Source organism: Leuresthes tenuis, unplaced genomic scaffold (genome assembly GCF_036924035.1).
Source record: "Leuresthes tenuis unplaced genomic scaffold, fLeuTen1.0.hap1 SCAF_20, whole genome shotgun sequence".
NCBI classification, from domain to species: Eukaryota; Metazoa; Chordata; class Actinopteri; order Atheriniformes; family Atherinopsidae; genus Leuresthes; species Leuresthes tenuis.
Window position 1 is genome coordinate 22,293,184 of NW_027325374.1, and position 15,081 is coordinate 22,308,264.

The 15,081-nt window shown below is 37.2% G+C and overlaps 1 protein-coding gene across 1 annotated transcript in view; it reads right to left on the minus strand.

The window, feature by feature from the left end:
- mbtd1 (mbt domain containing 1) overlaps positions 1 to 15,081 on the minus strand; it is a 61,237-nt gene that overhangs the window by 16,825 nt on the left and 29,331 nt on the right. Inside the window, exon 10 of the mRNA XM_072373769.1 lies at positions 2,419 to 2,474. Coding sequence (XP_072229870.1) covers positions 2,419 to 2,474 — 56 coding nt within the window. The remainder of the gene's footprint in view (positions 1 to 2,418; positions 2,475 to 15,081) is intronic.

The following is a 15,081-nucleotide window of genomic DNA, read 5'->3' on the forward strand; positions in this document are numbered from 1 at the left end:
CACGCAAGTACCTGGCCTCCCCGGCAACCTCCGTACCTTGTGAGAGACTGTTTAGCCTCGCAGGCCACATAGTACAAAAGAAAAGGGCAGCCTTGCTCCCAGAAAATGTGACCAAGCTGGTCTGTCTCAGCGACTGGCTGAAGAAGAAGAAATAAAAAGCATGAGGTCAGCATAGCTGCCATGTCATCTGTACCCCAATTAGAAGTGATTGCTTGATGTTATTTCAGCACTTTATTTTGTGATGATGAACAATGTTATTTTTGATGTGCTAACAGCACTGTGATTGCTGGTTCTGTTTTATTTATTTTATATTATCTGAAGCAGAGGAAAAGCAACAAGTTCAGTGTCCAGTACTTCTATTGATCTGAAAAGTGTTGTTACTGTTTTTTGATGTGTTAACTTACAGCACTTTATATGGATCTGATGTTTTATTTTATTTTTATTTTCTAATTATTTGGAGATTGAAAAAAGGTCGAAACTAAAGGTTGCAGGCAGTGCTTGGGACTAGTCTCAAATACAGTGGCATGTAAATGGCTCGTACAGCATCTGTTCAAATCTGTTAAAAACAATAAATGATTTCATAAAGCTGCTTTTTTGTTATTTATCAATCTTTTGATTTGCTGCAATAATGTAATGAATTTAAATGGAAATACCTCAAGTTGAAGGCTTTTCTCAGCATGTTTTTTTTAGGTGAGATTAAAAACGATTAATTAGATCAATTAATTACAGATCATAATTAATTAATCTCTCTCTTTTCTTAATCTCTTGACAGCACTAGTTATGAGAAGAGTTGCAAGAATAAAGTTTCATGTGATTGGGGGAGGCTTCCTCCTATCTTTTGGTTCTCATAACACTGTGTCACAAGCAAAATTGTTTTTGACTGTCTGAACTCGTTTTCCCATAACATTGAATGGCTAGTAATGTTAGTTATACTATTCTGTGGCCAGTAAACATTAATAATATAAATAGCAATAGTACCATTTTGTGAGTCAGACAACTCTGAGCCAGCTTCCTGACAGCTTGTGCAGACATGTCTCTTTCTTGCAAGAAATAAATGTTTTGTGTTAATCGTATCCAGCGACTCCGAGCCTAATTTTGAGAGAATTTTTCTGACAGTTTATAATTTGACGCACATATAAAATAGGTTTTCTTGGACTGCTTTCTTTCACCTTCATAATATTGCTCAAATTAGAAACACCCTATGTAAGAATGATGCAGAAAAACTAGTTCATGCATTTGTTACTTCAAGATTGGACAACTGTAATTCTTTGTCATTGAGCTGTCCCAAAAAATTCTCTGAAAAGCCTCCAGCTGATCTAAAATGCTGCAGCCAGAGTTCTGATGAGATCTAACAGGAGAAATCATTTTTCTCCAGTTTTGGCTTCTCTTCATTGGCTCCCTCTTAAATTCAGAATAGAATTTAAAATTCTTCTCCTCACATATAAAGCTCTTCATGACCAAGCTCCATCATATCTTAAAGATCTCATTGTGAGATATTTTCCCCTTTGTTCTCGAACAGCAGGTTTACTTGAGGTTCCCAGAGTTTCTAAAAGTAGAATGGGAAGCAGAGCCTTCGGTTATCAGGCCCCTCTCTTGTAGAACCAGCTGCCAAGTATATATATATATTTTTTATAACCCAACCCTGACTTGTATTTCTCAACAACTTTGTCCCCAACTTGTTTTGAGAGCTCCCTGGTGTGATGCCTCTTGCTCAGTGGTGTTTCAGCCTCTGGGGCCTTTCAGAAAAGGTGTGTTTAGACTGACAGATCATGTGACACTTAGAATTTGCACACAAGTGGACTTCATTTCACTAATTATGTGACTTGAAGGTAATTGGTTGCACCAGATAATGATGAAGGCACCAGATTTGCTTGATAGCAAAGAGGGTGGATACATATGCACATGTCAATTTTCAATAATTTTTTTTTTTAATATATATTTTTTCACATTTCATTTCACCAACTTAAACTATTTTGTGCAGATCCATCATATAAAATAAGATTTAAAAACATTTAAATTACATGTTGGAACAAAATAGGTAAAAAGCCAAGGGAGGTGAATACTTTTGCAAGGCATTTGTATTATGTATACTTGTAGTATACTTGTAGTATGTACACTGGATCCAAGAGGTATATACTTGTTTTCTTCAAAGGACACGAAGGGGTAACAGTTACAGCACCACCAGACCATTAGGCCAGTGTTTCTCAATTTCCATGAATGTTTTCGATGTTTGCCTCCTCCACCACACCTGAGCTGCCAAAATAAACTTTGGCTTAAAGTCTGGTTCTCGCTGGTGTGATGTTAAATCTACATTTTGGATAACGAACAGGTCTATTACCACAACAAGTCAAATCAAAGATGCAGAACTTTTTTCTTTCTAGAAAAGTTTAGAAAGTAAAAACATGTATTTAGCTTTACCTTCTGGAAGAGCTGTGCAGGAGCATCAATCTGACCCTCAGTTTTCTTCGTGACATCTGAAAAGCAAATTGATATGTACAGTTGACTTCTTGTGCCTAAGGTAAGAGGTAAAGATGATACATCAGTTTATACTGTAACCTGAGGAGGGAAAAAAGTTTGATCACCATAACTTCATCCGAGCAGCGAAGCTGCGAAGGCACCCATTGTTATTGTAGCTTTTCTTATTATTGGGGGCCGAGCAGCGTCATGCCCAGACGCACAAAAAAGCCTATGGACACCATGGTGCAGGGTCCACAGGAAGTCGGCCATTTTGAGTGGAACATTTTTTCTCATTTCTACACCTCACATATGATCGAACTCCTCCAACAGATTTCATGCTACAGGCTTCAAACTTGGCCAGCTTACGCTTCAGTCATGGTGGACTAAAAGTTGTACAAAACTTTCTCAAACCTTAAAGGGCGTCGCGAAACCTCAAAGTTCTCTCGATTATGGAATTCCCACTAAAATGTTTCTAGCTATTCTGTCATTTCTGTTGCATACCTTGTAAATTTCATATAAAGAGGTTGATGGAAGTCTAATTTAGAGGACAACTTATTTATTAATTACTCCATTTATTACCCTTATTATTTCTGCAATCGAACTTTTGTCATCTTTTATTAACAGATGTATTAATTTAAATCTCGTTTCCCCTTTGATTTTTCTCCCCCTTTTCATCTTACATGTTTATAGTCTCTTCTTTTACATTTCTGTATGCAGTTCAGCATTATTATGCAAATGAGGAGGGCTGTGGTGCCATAGACAAAGATTTCGGTCAACCCATGCATGAGACAAGGGCTGGGCAATATGCAAATACAACATTCTACTTTTATCTCGATATAGTTATATATATATTATAGTATGTATAACTATATCATATAGTGATATAGTTTTATATATAATATATAAAATATAGTTAGTATACTAATAATTAACTGCAACAAAAGTTTAGAGTTTATTAGCCAAAGTTAAGGGACACCATGTAAACACTGAACTGTGCAAACATACTTGGAAACAAACTTTTTTTTTTTTCTTTTGAGACTTCTACTGCAAGAACTGGTGCACCAAGTCGCATTGGCCCGCATTTTAACGCTTTCTAATCGCAGGGATGGTACCTTTTCAGGTTATTAAACAAATTAGGCATGTTTCCTGTTTTGGCATTTACCATTGTATAATCTGTTAATTTTTAATTAATCCAAAACCCTTAAATATCACTTAAATGACACTGACACTGACATGGACCTTTGTCAACTACTTCGAGAGGTTGAAAAGATAATGAGAGTTCAGTTTCAGTCTCAGCCCGCTTCCGTAGCTCTGTTCGGCTTCAATCATATTTTCTTTCTTCTTTTTTTTTTGCATTTTAAGAAAAAAAAATTAAAACAAAACAAAAAAAAAAGTGGAACATTTAAATTCAGTGTTGCCAGACCAATTTCTTAATGCTAACTTTGTGGTTTGTCTAAACTTTTTTCATCAGAAGTCAACAGTCACGCAATAATTACACAGAAAGATGTGATTACTGAATTGTAAAATTATAATAAACATTTTTTCAAAATATGGTTTTAGTTATTCCTTCAGATTCAGAAACACAGGACTCAAATATTTGAAAAACTTTCAATTTTCCAGAAATACAAAAATTAGGGGTCTAGCAGTGTAGCTGCAGACACCTATTGTTTTAGCTGGTTTTCCTATTATTATTAGGGGTCTAGCAGCGTAGCTGCAGACACCTATTGTTTTAGCTGGTTTTCCTATTATTATTGATCTACTTTCCGCTGCAATTGAAGTCTATGGCAGCCCCATTAACGCAATGGTAAAAAGTTGTGAAATTTGGCCCATTAGCAAACTCAACAATTTTGGTGCCCAAATTCTAAACTCTCTAGCGCCACCAACATGTCAAAGTTTGAAGCACATGCAGCTAAATAACTTTTGACTCGTGTGTCCGAATTTCAAAAACAAGGTGTCGTTGGAATCCTTGGATCATGACGAGTCTGACATCTTGGATTTTGTTGAAAACTTTCAAAAGGATTCTTCGGTCACACATTTTGACCGATTCTCATGAAAATTGGCACAGAGTATCTTTGGACCAATCCGCACAAAAACTAGGAAGCGGATTTTTCAATTTCGACTTTGTTCACCCATTATAACCAATCAAAGTTGGCGGCGACAACGCCAAAATAGACGTGAGGCCATATCTCAGCAACCGGTTGGTCTTTTGACATCAAACGTGTAACACAGACTCAAGACTTGTTATCTAAGAGGCCCAAGAATTTTGGTGACGTTTAACCCATAGGGGGCGCTATATTTAGCAAAAATGCATTTTTTCTCATATCTTTTGATCCGTTTGTCCAAATTTCACAAATGAGGTACCGTTGGAATCCCTGGATATGTACGAGGTCAACACACCCTATGACGTCATTCGCGGCATCTTGGATTTTCCGCCATTTTGAATTATATCAAAAACCTTCAAAACGCATTACAGGTCACCCAGATTGTCTGATTTCCACGGGACTTGACATATAGAATCTTCAGACCAAGCCTCACAAGAGCTATCATGTGGAATTTTTTAATTCGCTTCCGTTTGCCCGTAGCAGCCAATCAAACTCAGCGCTGATGCGCCAAACAGGACGTGAGGCCATATCTCAAAAACCATTTGATCTTTTGACATCAAACTTATAACACAGACTCATGACCAAGTCTTTAAGAGGCCCAAGAAGTCTGCTGAACTTCCACCCAGAGGGGGCGCTATAAGTAGCAAAACTGCATTTTGCTCATAACTTTGGAGCCGTTGGTTCAAATTGGACAAATGAGGTACCGTTGGAATCCCTGGATGAAGACGAGTTCATCTCAAACACCAAACGTGGTCTATGGACTCATGATGCCTTCCTGAGAAGCCGCAGGCTTACCTGCTATTCTACTAGACCCCGCCATCGCTGCTTGCAACTATATCTGTTAATGTTTTCTTTGTTAAAATACTCATTAAATGTATAATTTGCTAAAGTATAATACATGCAACTGAAATTAACAAACAAAAACAATTCTGTCATCTTTGACATTGTAAAATAAAAAATAAAAAAAGAAATTAGAATACAATTATTCCATGCCTAACCAATACATTTGTTATTTAGGTTTCAGAACTAATAAGTACTTTAAGTACTATAAGAACTATAAGTACTCAACAGTTGTCTTCCTGAAAATTGTACGAGAGCATTTCTTTGCTTCCACAGCTTTTTATGATAAATGAAATAACGAAGACGTTAAGTGTCTCAAACTCTGCTTGCTTTTGAAATGTTATAATAAATTTGACTGACAAAAAGAAAAATAAGCTTCCTGAGAACTGAATCCTAAACCTTACTGGTAGAAAGAGAAAGACTGGACCTTTTACCGTCACTGAAAGTTAAAAGTCTGCTCTGAATTTCAATGTGGCCTTTGACCATTCAGTGAATATTTACTATAACTTTCAGATGAGAAGACTACCTCACGTGAAAAAGAAATCTCCTTTCGGTGTCTAGTAAAACATTGCAAAGTAACATGAATGTAAAACATTCAGTTTAACATTCATGTAACACTCGTAAAATCTGGGGAGGATTACACCACATGTAAATTACAACAACTTCATGGCAAGAGATCCAAATTCACCATACATCCAAATTCGCCATGCCATGCAGCATGTTTTCACAGTTTTCACTAAAGGCAATTTAATACCTCCACAGAGGCCTCTATCTGTGGAGACCAAGAGCGACCATTTCTTTTTCCCCCAAAGATGAGACATGTATTCCTCCAAAAAGCTAGACACACAGGTTCCGGAGATGATGCTACATGTTGATCATAAGTTCACAAACACATCCTGTTTCACAATGACAGTTTCTGAGATAACCAAGTGGTATAGTGACCTTTTGGCAATACTGCTATGAAATTCTGCTGTGATTACACGCGTACAGTTTGGTGCCTATTGGACCTAGTACATGTAGTTGCAACAGTTTTGTTTTTCATGCCAAATCATTAAATTCTCTCCAAGCCTGCACATTTGAAGGAAAGATGAAAACTAAAATCCTTCAGAATTCAACATACTTTGAACATAACAATTGTGATATTGATCCCATTAAATCTCGAAATGACTTTGTTAAATCACCTTTCGAAAGTAATTCAAAACTGTTGACTGGCCTTTGTAAATTGTAGCACTATTTAACCATTTTTCCCTGCCTATGCAGAAGACTCCAAAAAACTTTAAACTTTTTTAAAATCATAATGAAACCTTAAAAAAAAAGCATAATAATAATCATAATAACAATACTAACTAAAATTTCAAAATTAGCACCATTAACCAGTCCTCACAATGAATGTTAGATCAGTCAGTCATCACAATACGGTAATGATGAGAGACTGTGTGTGCATATGTATCTGTAGGACATAAAAAAAAAATATATATATATTTTTTAAAATAACAATAATTACACCATTGTTAAATACTGTTAGATTTTGTTTGTCATTTGTTGATTACCTTCTGTACATATATCTCAGTTGTTTTCAGTTGTGCTGTCTCAAATACTCATCATTGTTTCTGCAACTTTTGCTGTCTACTAAGTACTGAATTCTCTTGTTTTTCTTTTTGTGTTATTTAGTTATGTGGGTGGATAGTTGTGTTTTGTATGTGTGGGCATGTTATTTCAGATATTGTAGCTGAGCACATCTAGTGTTGAGGCAGGAGGTGGTGGGCCTAGAGCAGGGTTTTTCAACTCTGGTCCTCGGGACCCACTGCCTAACATGTTTTCTATGTTTCCGTCCTCCACCACACCTGATTGAAATGATCAGCTCATCATCAAGCTCTGCAGTGGCCTGATAAGGAGCCATTCATTTGAATTAGGTGTGTTGGAGGAGGGAAACGTCGAAAACATGCAGGGCAGTGGGTCCTGAGGACCAGGGCTGAAAAAACACTGGCCTCGAGTGAAGCCTGTGGCAGCGACCTCATTCTGTACCTGCCTCTAAAAGGTAGCCGCCTGTCTGTTGCAGCCTGATTTAGACACATTAATGTAAGAAGAAAGTGATGTAGAAACTGTGGCATATAAAAGAAATACCGCCAGAATGTAGAGATTATAATTCAGTGCCTGGGAGGACTAGCCTGATATGAAAAAATTTGATTGGCCTCATCTGAATATTTTCTGAATCCTTAAAACTTTTGTATTTGGGTCCAGATGAATACTTTATCAGATTAAATATGTTTATCACAAAATGCGTATTATATAAAAGTATGAAATATTACTGTGGGTAGACGCACTGTCTGATCTGCAACCAAACTTGAAACATTTTACAAGAACTGTCAAGAAAACTTATTTGACATAAAAAACATTTTTTTTTGTTCATAAGTCACACTTACTTTGTCCAATCATAACTAAAATGCATTAATTGCCTCATGAACGTCTACTTCACGTGGGCCCAACACTCGCTGGGAGGAAAGTCGAGGTCGGTTACAGTGTGAGCTGGGTGACAGGCGAAGGTGGGGACCTGGGTGTACCAATCCCCAGCGATGCAAACTGGCTCTAGGAACAAATATGATGGTCTGGCAGGGCAGCTACCTTTTTTTAAATTACATTATTATTTTTTTAATATATATATATATATATATATATATATATATATATATATATATATATATATATATATATATATATATATTTATTATGGCATGCCGTTCAGGAAATTAATCTTTGAATATATGGAATGAAACTTTGAATATATTGAATGAACCTTGAATATATGGAATGAAACCTTGAATATATGGAATGAAACTCTGAATATATTGAATGAACCTTGAATATATTGAATGAAACTCTGAATATATTGAATGAACCTTGAATATATTGAATGAAACTCTGAATATATTGAATGAACCTTGAATATATTGAATGAACCTTTGAATATATTGAATGAAACTTGACTGACGTCAGACTTCACGGAAGTGCCTGCGGCCATCTTGTCTAAGGTGTGGATACTGTGGCGAAAAGCGAATGACAATGAGTCAGTCCGCTCGGAATTTCTTAGGAGGAATATTAAAGTATGAGGACATAATTAACACACTGGCGAATGCATGTGCGGGTCAAAATCCTCCCGATAACCCTGCCCGTTCTTCTAACGAAGAAGTCGTGGCAGACTTACGACAACAGGCCAGGCAGCTGTTTATCAGGCCAACCTCAGCATGCCTTCAACCTCTCAGGACTACCCCCAAAACAGTCCCTGTGTGCAATCTCCACCCGTAAACAAGAAAGGGCCCAAGAAACAAGATGTTGGAATAGCTAGGCTTTATTTAAAACAACACGAGGGCCCTGATGTAATATAGACAATACCTCACTGCAGCCATGGTGAGCCCTGGTAACACAGCTTCTCCTTAAAAAAACAAAAGCAGAACTACTAACAGAACAGTCTGTTGTGTGTATAGGTCTGTATGTACGTCTGTGTAGTTAGCTTGATAAAGTTTTCAGTTGATTTAATAAAGGTGAAACACAGTGAATGGCCGTGCGTAATGACACTGCGCTCTGACGCGGCACTGGAGAAGCTGCTGCGGCTACAGGGATTTCGTGAACTGAAAGAGAAGCTCTTAATATATTGTTTAGATACAATAAGAATCACCCACATTCATAGACCAATGTAGGCTGAATATTTAGTTTAGTATTGAACGTATTTGATGATCCGCGACACAGCTTTGTTCACGTTACTCACAGCAGATTGCGGACAGACAAATGCATCGTGCCCAAAGTGGACATTGTGTCACAGATCATCATATACGTTCATCACTTAACTAAATATTCAGCCTGCATTGCCGTTTTGGGGCACTCCTGAGAGGTTGAAGGCATGCTGAGGTTGGCCTGATAAACAGCTGCCTGGCCTGTTGTCGTAAGTCTGCCACGACTTCTTCGTTAGAAGAACGGGCAGGGTTATCGGGAGGATTTTGGCCCGTACATGCATTCGCCAGTGTGTTAATGATGTCCTCATACTTTAATATTCCTCCTACGAAATTCCGAGCGGACTGACTCATTGTCATTCGCTTTTCGCCACAGTATCCACACCTTAGACAAGATGGCCGCAGGCACTTCCGTGAAGTCTGACGTCAGTCAAGTTTCATTCAATATATTCAAAGGTTCATTCAATATATTCAAGGTTCATTCAATATATTCAGAGTTTCATTCAATATATTCAGTTTCATTCAATATATTCAAGGTTCATTCAATATATTCAGAGTTGCATTCAATATATTCAAGGTTCATTCAATATATTCAGAGTTTCATTCAATATATTCAAGGTTCATTCAATATATTCAGAGTTTCATTCAATATATTCAAGGTTCATTCAATATATTCAGAGTTTCATTCCATATATTCAAGGTTCATTCAATATATTCAGAGTTTCATTCAATATTTTCAAGGTTCATTCAATATATTCAGAGTTTCATTCCATATATTCAAGGTTTCATTCCATATATTCAAAGATTAATTTCCTGAACGGCATGCCATAATATATATATATATATATGTGTATTTAAAAAATATTTCTTTCTGCGCTGGTATATGTGGCCAAAATAACTCAAGATTAATACAAAAGGCTTAATTTGGAATACAAAATACATGCTATCAAATGACGTTGGACTGCTAGGTTGTGTGAAATGACGTGTTTCACCTCTAGTGAGGGGCCCTTCTGGAGGAGGATCTCCCTTCTGCCTACCAACGGGGACTCAGGGTGTCGAAGAATCATCCTAACTTGGGAGTCAAATGTTTTCTTTTTGTCTTTTTCAGTTAGCACATGTTGTCCAGATGTTCAGGTCTGTGCAGTTTTAAGTTGTCTGGAGGCTAAAAAATGTAACACGGGATTAGACCATTTAAATGTCATACAATAATATAAAACTGGTGTCACTTAATGTAACGGGATAAATAATCCAGTTAAGAGGAGCAAGGTCCTGGCTAAATTGAAAAAAGAAAAGGCTCAAGTATTATTTTTGCAGGAAACTCACCTGCCTCAACAAGAAAGTTCAAACGCTTTGGTTTTAGGAATACATTTTATAGTAGCTACAGATCCAGCTAGAAGAGCAGAGTGGCTATCCTTATCACAAATGCAGTTAAATTTGAATGTCTTAAACAAGTTAAGGACAATGAAGGGAGATTTGTGTTAATTAAAGGAAAGCTAGAAAACAATGGTGACAATGATCAACGTCTACGCCTCCCCAGATAGTATTAAATATTTTAGTACAATAGTTTGACACTATTGCTATGGAAAGTGAAGGCATTTTGATAAATTTTTGATTTTGATTGTACAATCAATTGTAAAATCGGGGTGGCAGATATATCAGATCATAGTGGGATCAGCTTGACAATACACCTAAATAATAGGAAAATAAATACTGCATGGAGGCTAAATGTGGGCATCTTGAACAATAGGGCAAATGTGGAACAGATAAAAGAAGAAATAAAAAGGTATATAGAAGAAAACAATAACGGGGAAGTGAACCCTGCGATTCTATGGCATGGTATGAAGGCAGTCATTTGGGGAAATGAATCGCCTTGACAGCATCACAAAAAAAGGCTTGGCTCGCTATATATAAACACAAAGTGGAAAAACTACAAGAACTGGAAAAGAAACATAAGAACACAGAAAATCCGTCTATTACAACAAATAAAAAAAAGTATGGCAAGAGATAAATGAGATACTCAGGAAAGATATAGAAAAGAGGGCAAGATTTGTAAAGCAGACATACTATGAATCAGGCCCAAAAGCGACAAGGCTCTTTGGTAGACAGCTGCGGAAACAGCAGGCCATCAACACAATTCATAAAATAATGAACCCTCAAACCAAGCAACTATCACACGAACCAGATCAAATTTAAAGAATATTTGAAGAATACTACAAGAAACTCTATTCTAAACCTTTATCAGCTGATGAAGAAACAATAAGAAGTTTTCTTGACACTCTAGACCTGCCATCTGTTGGTGAGACACAGAATGACACTATTACGTCACAATACACAGTTATGGAGCTAGAAGCTGCTAGACTAGCAAATCTCCAGGTAGCGATGGGTACCCTTCGGAATGGCACAAGGCCTTTCAGAAGGAGCTAACACCTTTGCTTCTGTCCTGTTTTGACTGGACCCTTAATGAGGCCCCTCCATCGTGGAAGGAAGCAATTATTACAGTTCTACCTAAAGACGTCAAAGATGGGGTGGTTGGTGGCTTAGTGGGTTAAACAGACGTCCCATATACAGAGGCTAGTCCTCGATGTGTTGGCCCCTGTTCGAGTCCCGAACCGGATGGCCATTTTGCTGCATGTCATTCCCTCTCTCTGCCCTGTTTCCTGTCTCTCTCCACTGTACTATCAATAAAGGCACTGAAAAGCCCAAAAAAAAATACTTTTAAAAAAAAAGAAAGAAAAGAAGGCAAAGATAAAGAAGACTGCAAAAACTATACACCGATTTCACTTTTGAATGTAGACTACAAATTATTTACATCAATTATTTGCAAAAGACTTGAGGCCCACATACCAGATGTGATTGATGAAGATCAAACTGGTTTTATTAAAGGTCGCCAAACATACGATAATATTAGAAGAACCCTCCATATTCTAGACAACGCCCAAAAAAGTGGTACAAGTACAATTCTGGTTAGTTTGGATGCCAAAAAGGCATTTGATAGTGTTAGTTGGTTATTCTTATATGAGGTACTAAAGAGATTTGGCTTCAATAAAAAGGTAATCCAATGTACTAAAACTATGTCTCAAGAGGCCACAACTAAGATTAGAGTAAATGGGAGCCTGTCCAACTCTATTCAGCTGGAGAGGGGGTAAAGGCAAGGTTGTTGTCCGTCTCCCACTCTTTTTGTTTTGTATGTCGAGCCTTTAGCGCAGGCGATAAGGCTGAGTTGGGACCTGCAGGGTGTCACTGCAGGGTGTCACTGTAGGGGGGAACTGAACATATCATTGGCCTTTTTGCAGATGATGTCATTATTTTTCTTGAACAACCAGATGTGTTTCCCACACCCAATGTCTCTTCTGGAAAAGTATGAATACTATTCAGGGTATAAACTGAATATATCAAAAGCACAAATTTGTTAAATTATTCTCCATTCTGACAAATAAGAGATGGATATAATTTGAAATGGAACTCTAAAACAATGAAGTATCTTGGGTGTAACTAAGTAAAACACTTCATGACACGTTTGAAAACAATTATAGTGAAATTGAAAAAAAAAAAAAAAAAAAACATCCAAAAAGATATTGAAAGGTGGTCTATCCTACCATTAGACTTCAGTGCTAGGGATGGATTTGCCTAACCTTACAGAAAATTTTTATGCAGGTCAACTTAAACATCTGGCCTGTTGGTGTAGACCTGACTAGGAGTCTAAATGGAAAGGGAAGTACAGGGCTTTCAAACCCAGATACTGGTGGGGGACAAACATCTGATAGATACTTTGAGACGTGCTATGAACCCAATAGTAGCATTCACATTTGAAATATGGAGCACTGTAGTAAGAAAATACAAACTTAAGAAGGATATAAGCACTCTGAGGTGGTTTGCGTATAATTTAAAGTTTAAGCCAGGGACGTATGATCCAACATTCAAAGAATGGGCACAAAATGACGCAAAAGTAATATGTACAGTATCAGAAGGCGGCCAATTTCTAAGTTTCCAAGATCTAAAGACAAAGTATAGCCTTGAAAACAAAGACTTCTTTAGATACTTGCAGTTCAGAGATTATTTCACAAAAGAGATAAGGTCAAATGAAACTATAAATAAAGTGATTGGTGTTATTATCGATTCATACAAACAGAAGGGGTCTTGGCCCATTTCTGCTTTCTATCAAGCTTTGGGTGAGAGCAGGAAGGAATCAACACTTTATATAAAAGAGAAATGGGAAGCAGAACTAAAAATCCAAATGCAAGAGAAGTAGTGGTACCACATGTGTGAGACAATGTACATCAACAAAATCATTAATGTGGAGGGAGTTCTACTGGAAAAACCTAACTCGCTATTTTATAACACCAAAGATAAAATCTAGGCAACTCGCTATACGACAAGCCTGCTGGAGATTATGTGGGAGTGTGGAGGCAGATCATCCACACTTCTTCTGGAATTGTATTAAAATGAGGATATACTGGCAAAATGTTAACTCAGTTGTAAAAAAAAATGTCTTGGGATATGAAATCGTAAATACCAGTGATGTATCTAGGTAATATTGAGAAGGTTGTGATGAAAGAAGATTTGTACTTGACCAAAATATTACTCGCAGCAAGTAAGAAAGTGGTCACAAGAAACTGGCTCAATGTGAACACTCCAAAACAGGAGCAGTGGTTGGAAATTGTCCAAGAAATCCTTGTTATGGAAAAACTGACATACCTGTTGAGACTCAAAGAAAATGTATTTGAAAAAAACTGGGAAAAATGGAACATATATATGAGACATGTGGACTGAATAATAGTATCTCCAGACAGTTTGTAAGTGTAAGTTTGTAAACTTGTACCCTGTTTGTTGTTTTGGTTTTGCCTACATATATGTGAAAACTCAATAAAAATTTAAGTTATAATAAATTAAAAAATTTTTTTTTTAAAAACAGTCCTGTAAATAACTCTTTATTAAGCCTCTAACGAAGTAAGATTTTGGAGAAAAATTTGGGGGTAAGAAATTGATGGCAATAGGTGTTAGTAAAGTTGAGAGCTTATATATATACAAAAATTTTTTTCTTTAAGCAGTGATTCAAAATCTCCCCTTTCAGTTACTATTTATGGCTTAGAATCTAGATTTAACATCTGCTGAATAGACGATGGTGTAATTAAAATCAGCAATATTCAGAGACCCCGATGATATAAGGATTTGTGCAATGTACAGTCTGGGAGCTAGAGAGCAAAATGCGTTGGATGGGTTCATTGGTTTAAAGTAATCTTAAATCATGCTCAAGATTATCAATTGGGTTGAGGTCTGGGCTTTGACTACTAAGCCATTCCAATAATCCCCTTAAATCCCTCAAGTCTTGCTTTAGCAGTATGGTATCATTGTCTTGCTGGAAGTTGAACCACTGTCTAAAATCTCTGGAAAACTGAAACAAATTTTCCTTCATTTTTTTTCTCTAAGCAATATCCATCAATCCTACAATTCTTAACTGCTTCCCAGTCCCTGCCAGTGAACAATATCCCCACAGCATGATGCTGCCACCACCATCATAGTGTTCTGGGGGTGATGAGAGGTGTTGGGTTTGCATTAGACGTAGAATTTTTCTTGAATGTCCAAAAGGTTTAGACAGCCTAACAGTGGATCTCCAGTATCTCCTTTCTACACATACTTAATCAGTCAGCGAATCAGTGGATTTCTATAATAACATTATGGGCAGCATCCTATCAAAGTCAGGACTATCCATTTCTGCTGCTCAGAGCCCTGGTTCATCAGCAAGCTGCGGAGACTGAAAGTAGCTGGACATGGCTTTGAATGGCAGTACAAAACATCTGGACTCACTGTTCAAACTAGTCTATCTGGACCATCAAAGGGCCTACTCCAAGTCGCTCAAGGAGGCATTATCCCAATTCTCCTCCTACATCATCCAAAAAAAGTCCTGGCAATTCCAAGCAGCTTCTCACAATCCATCCATCCAAACTTCAGACTTCCCA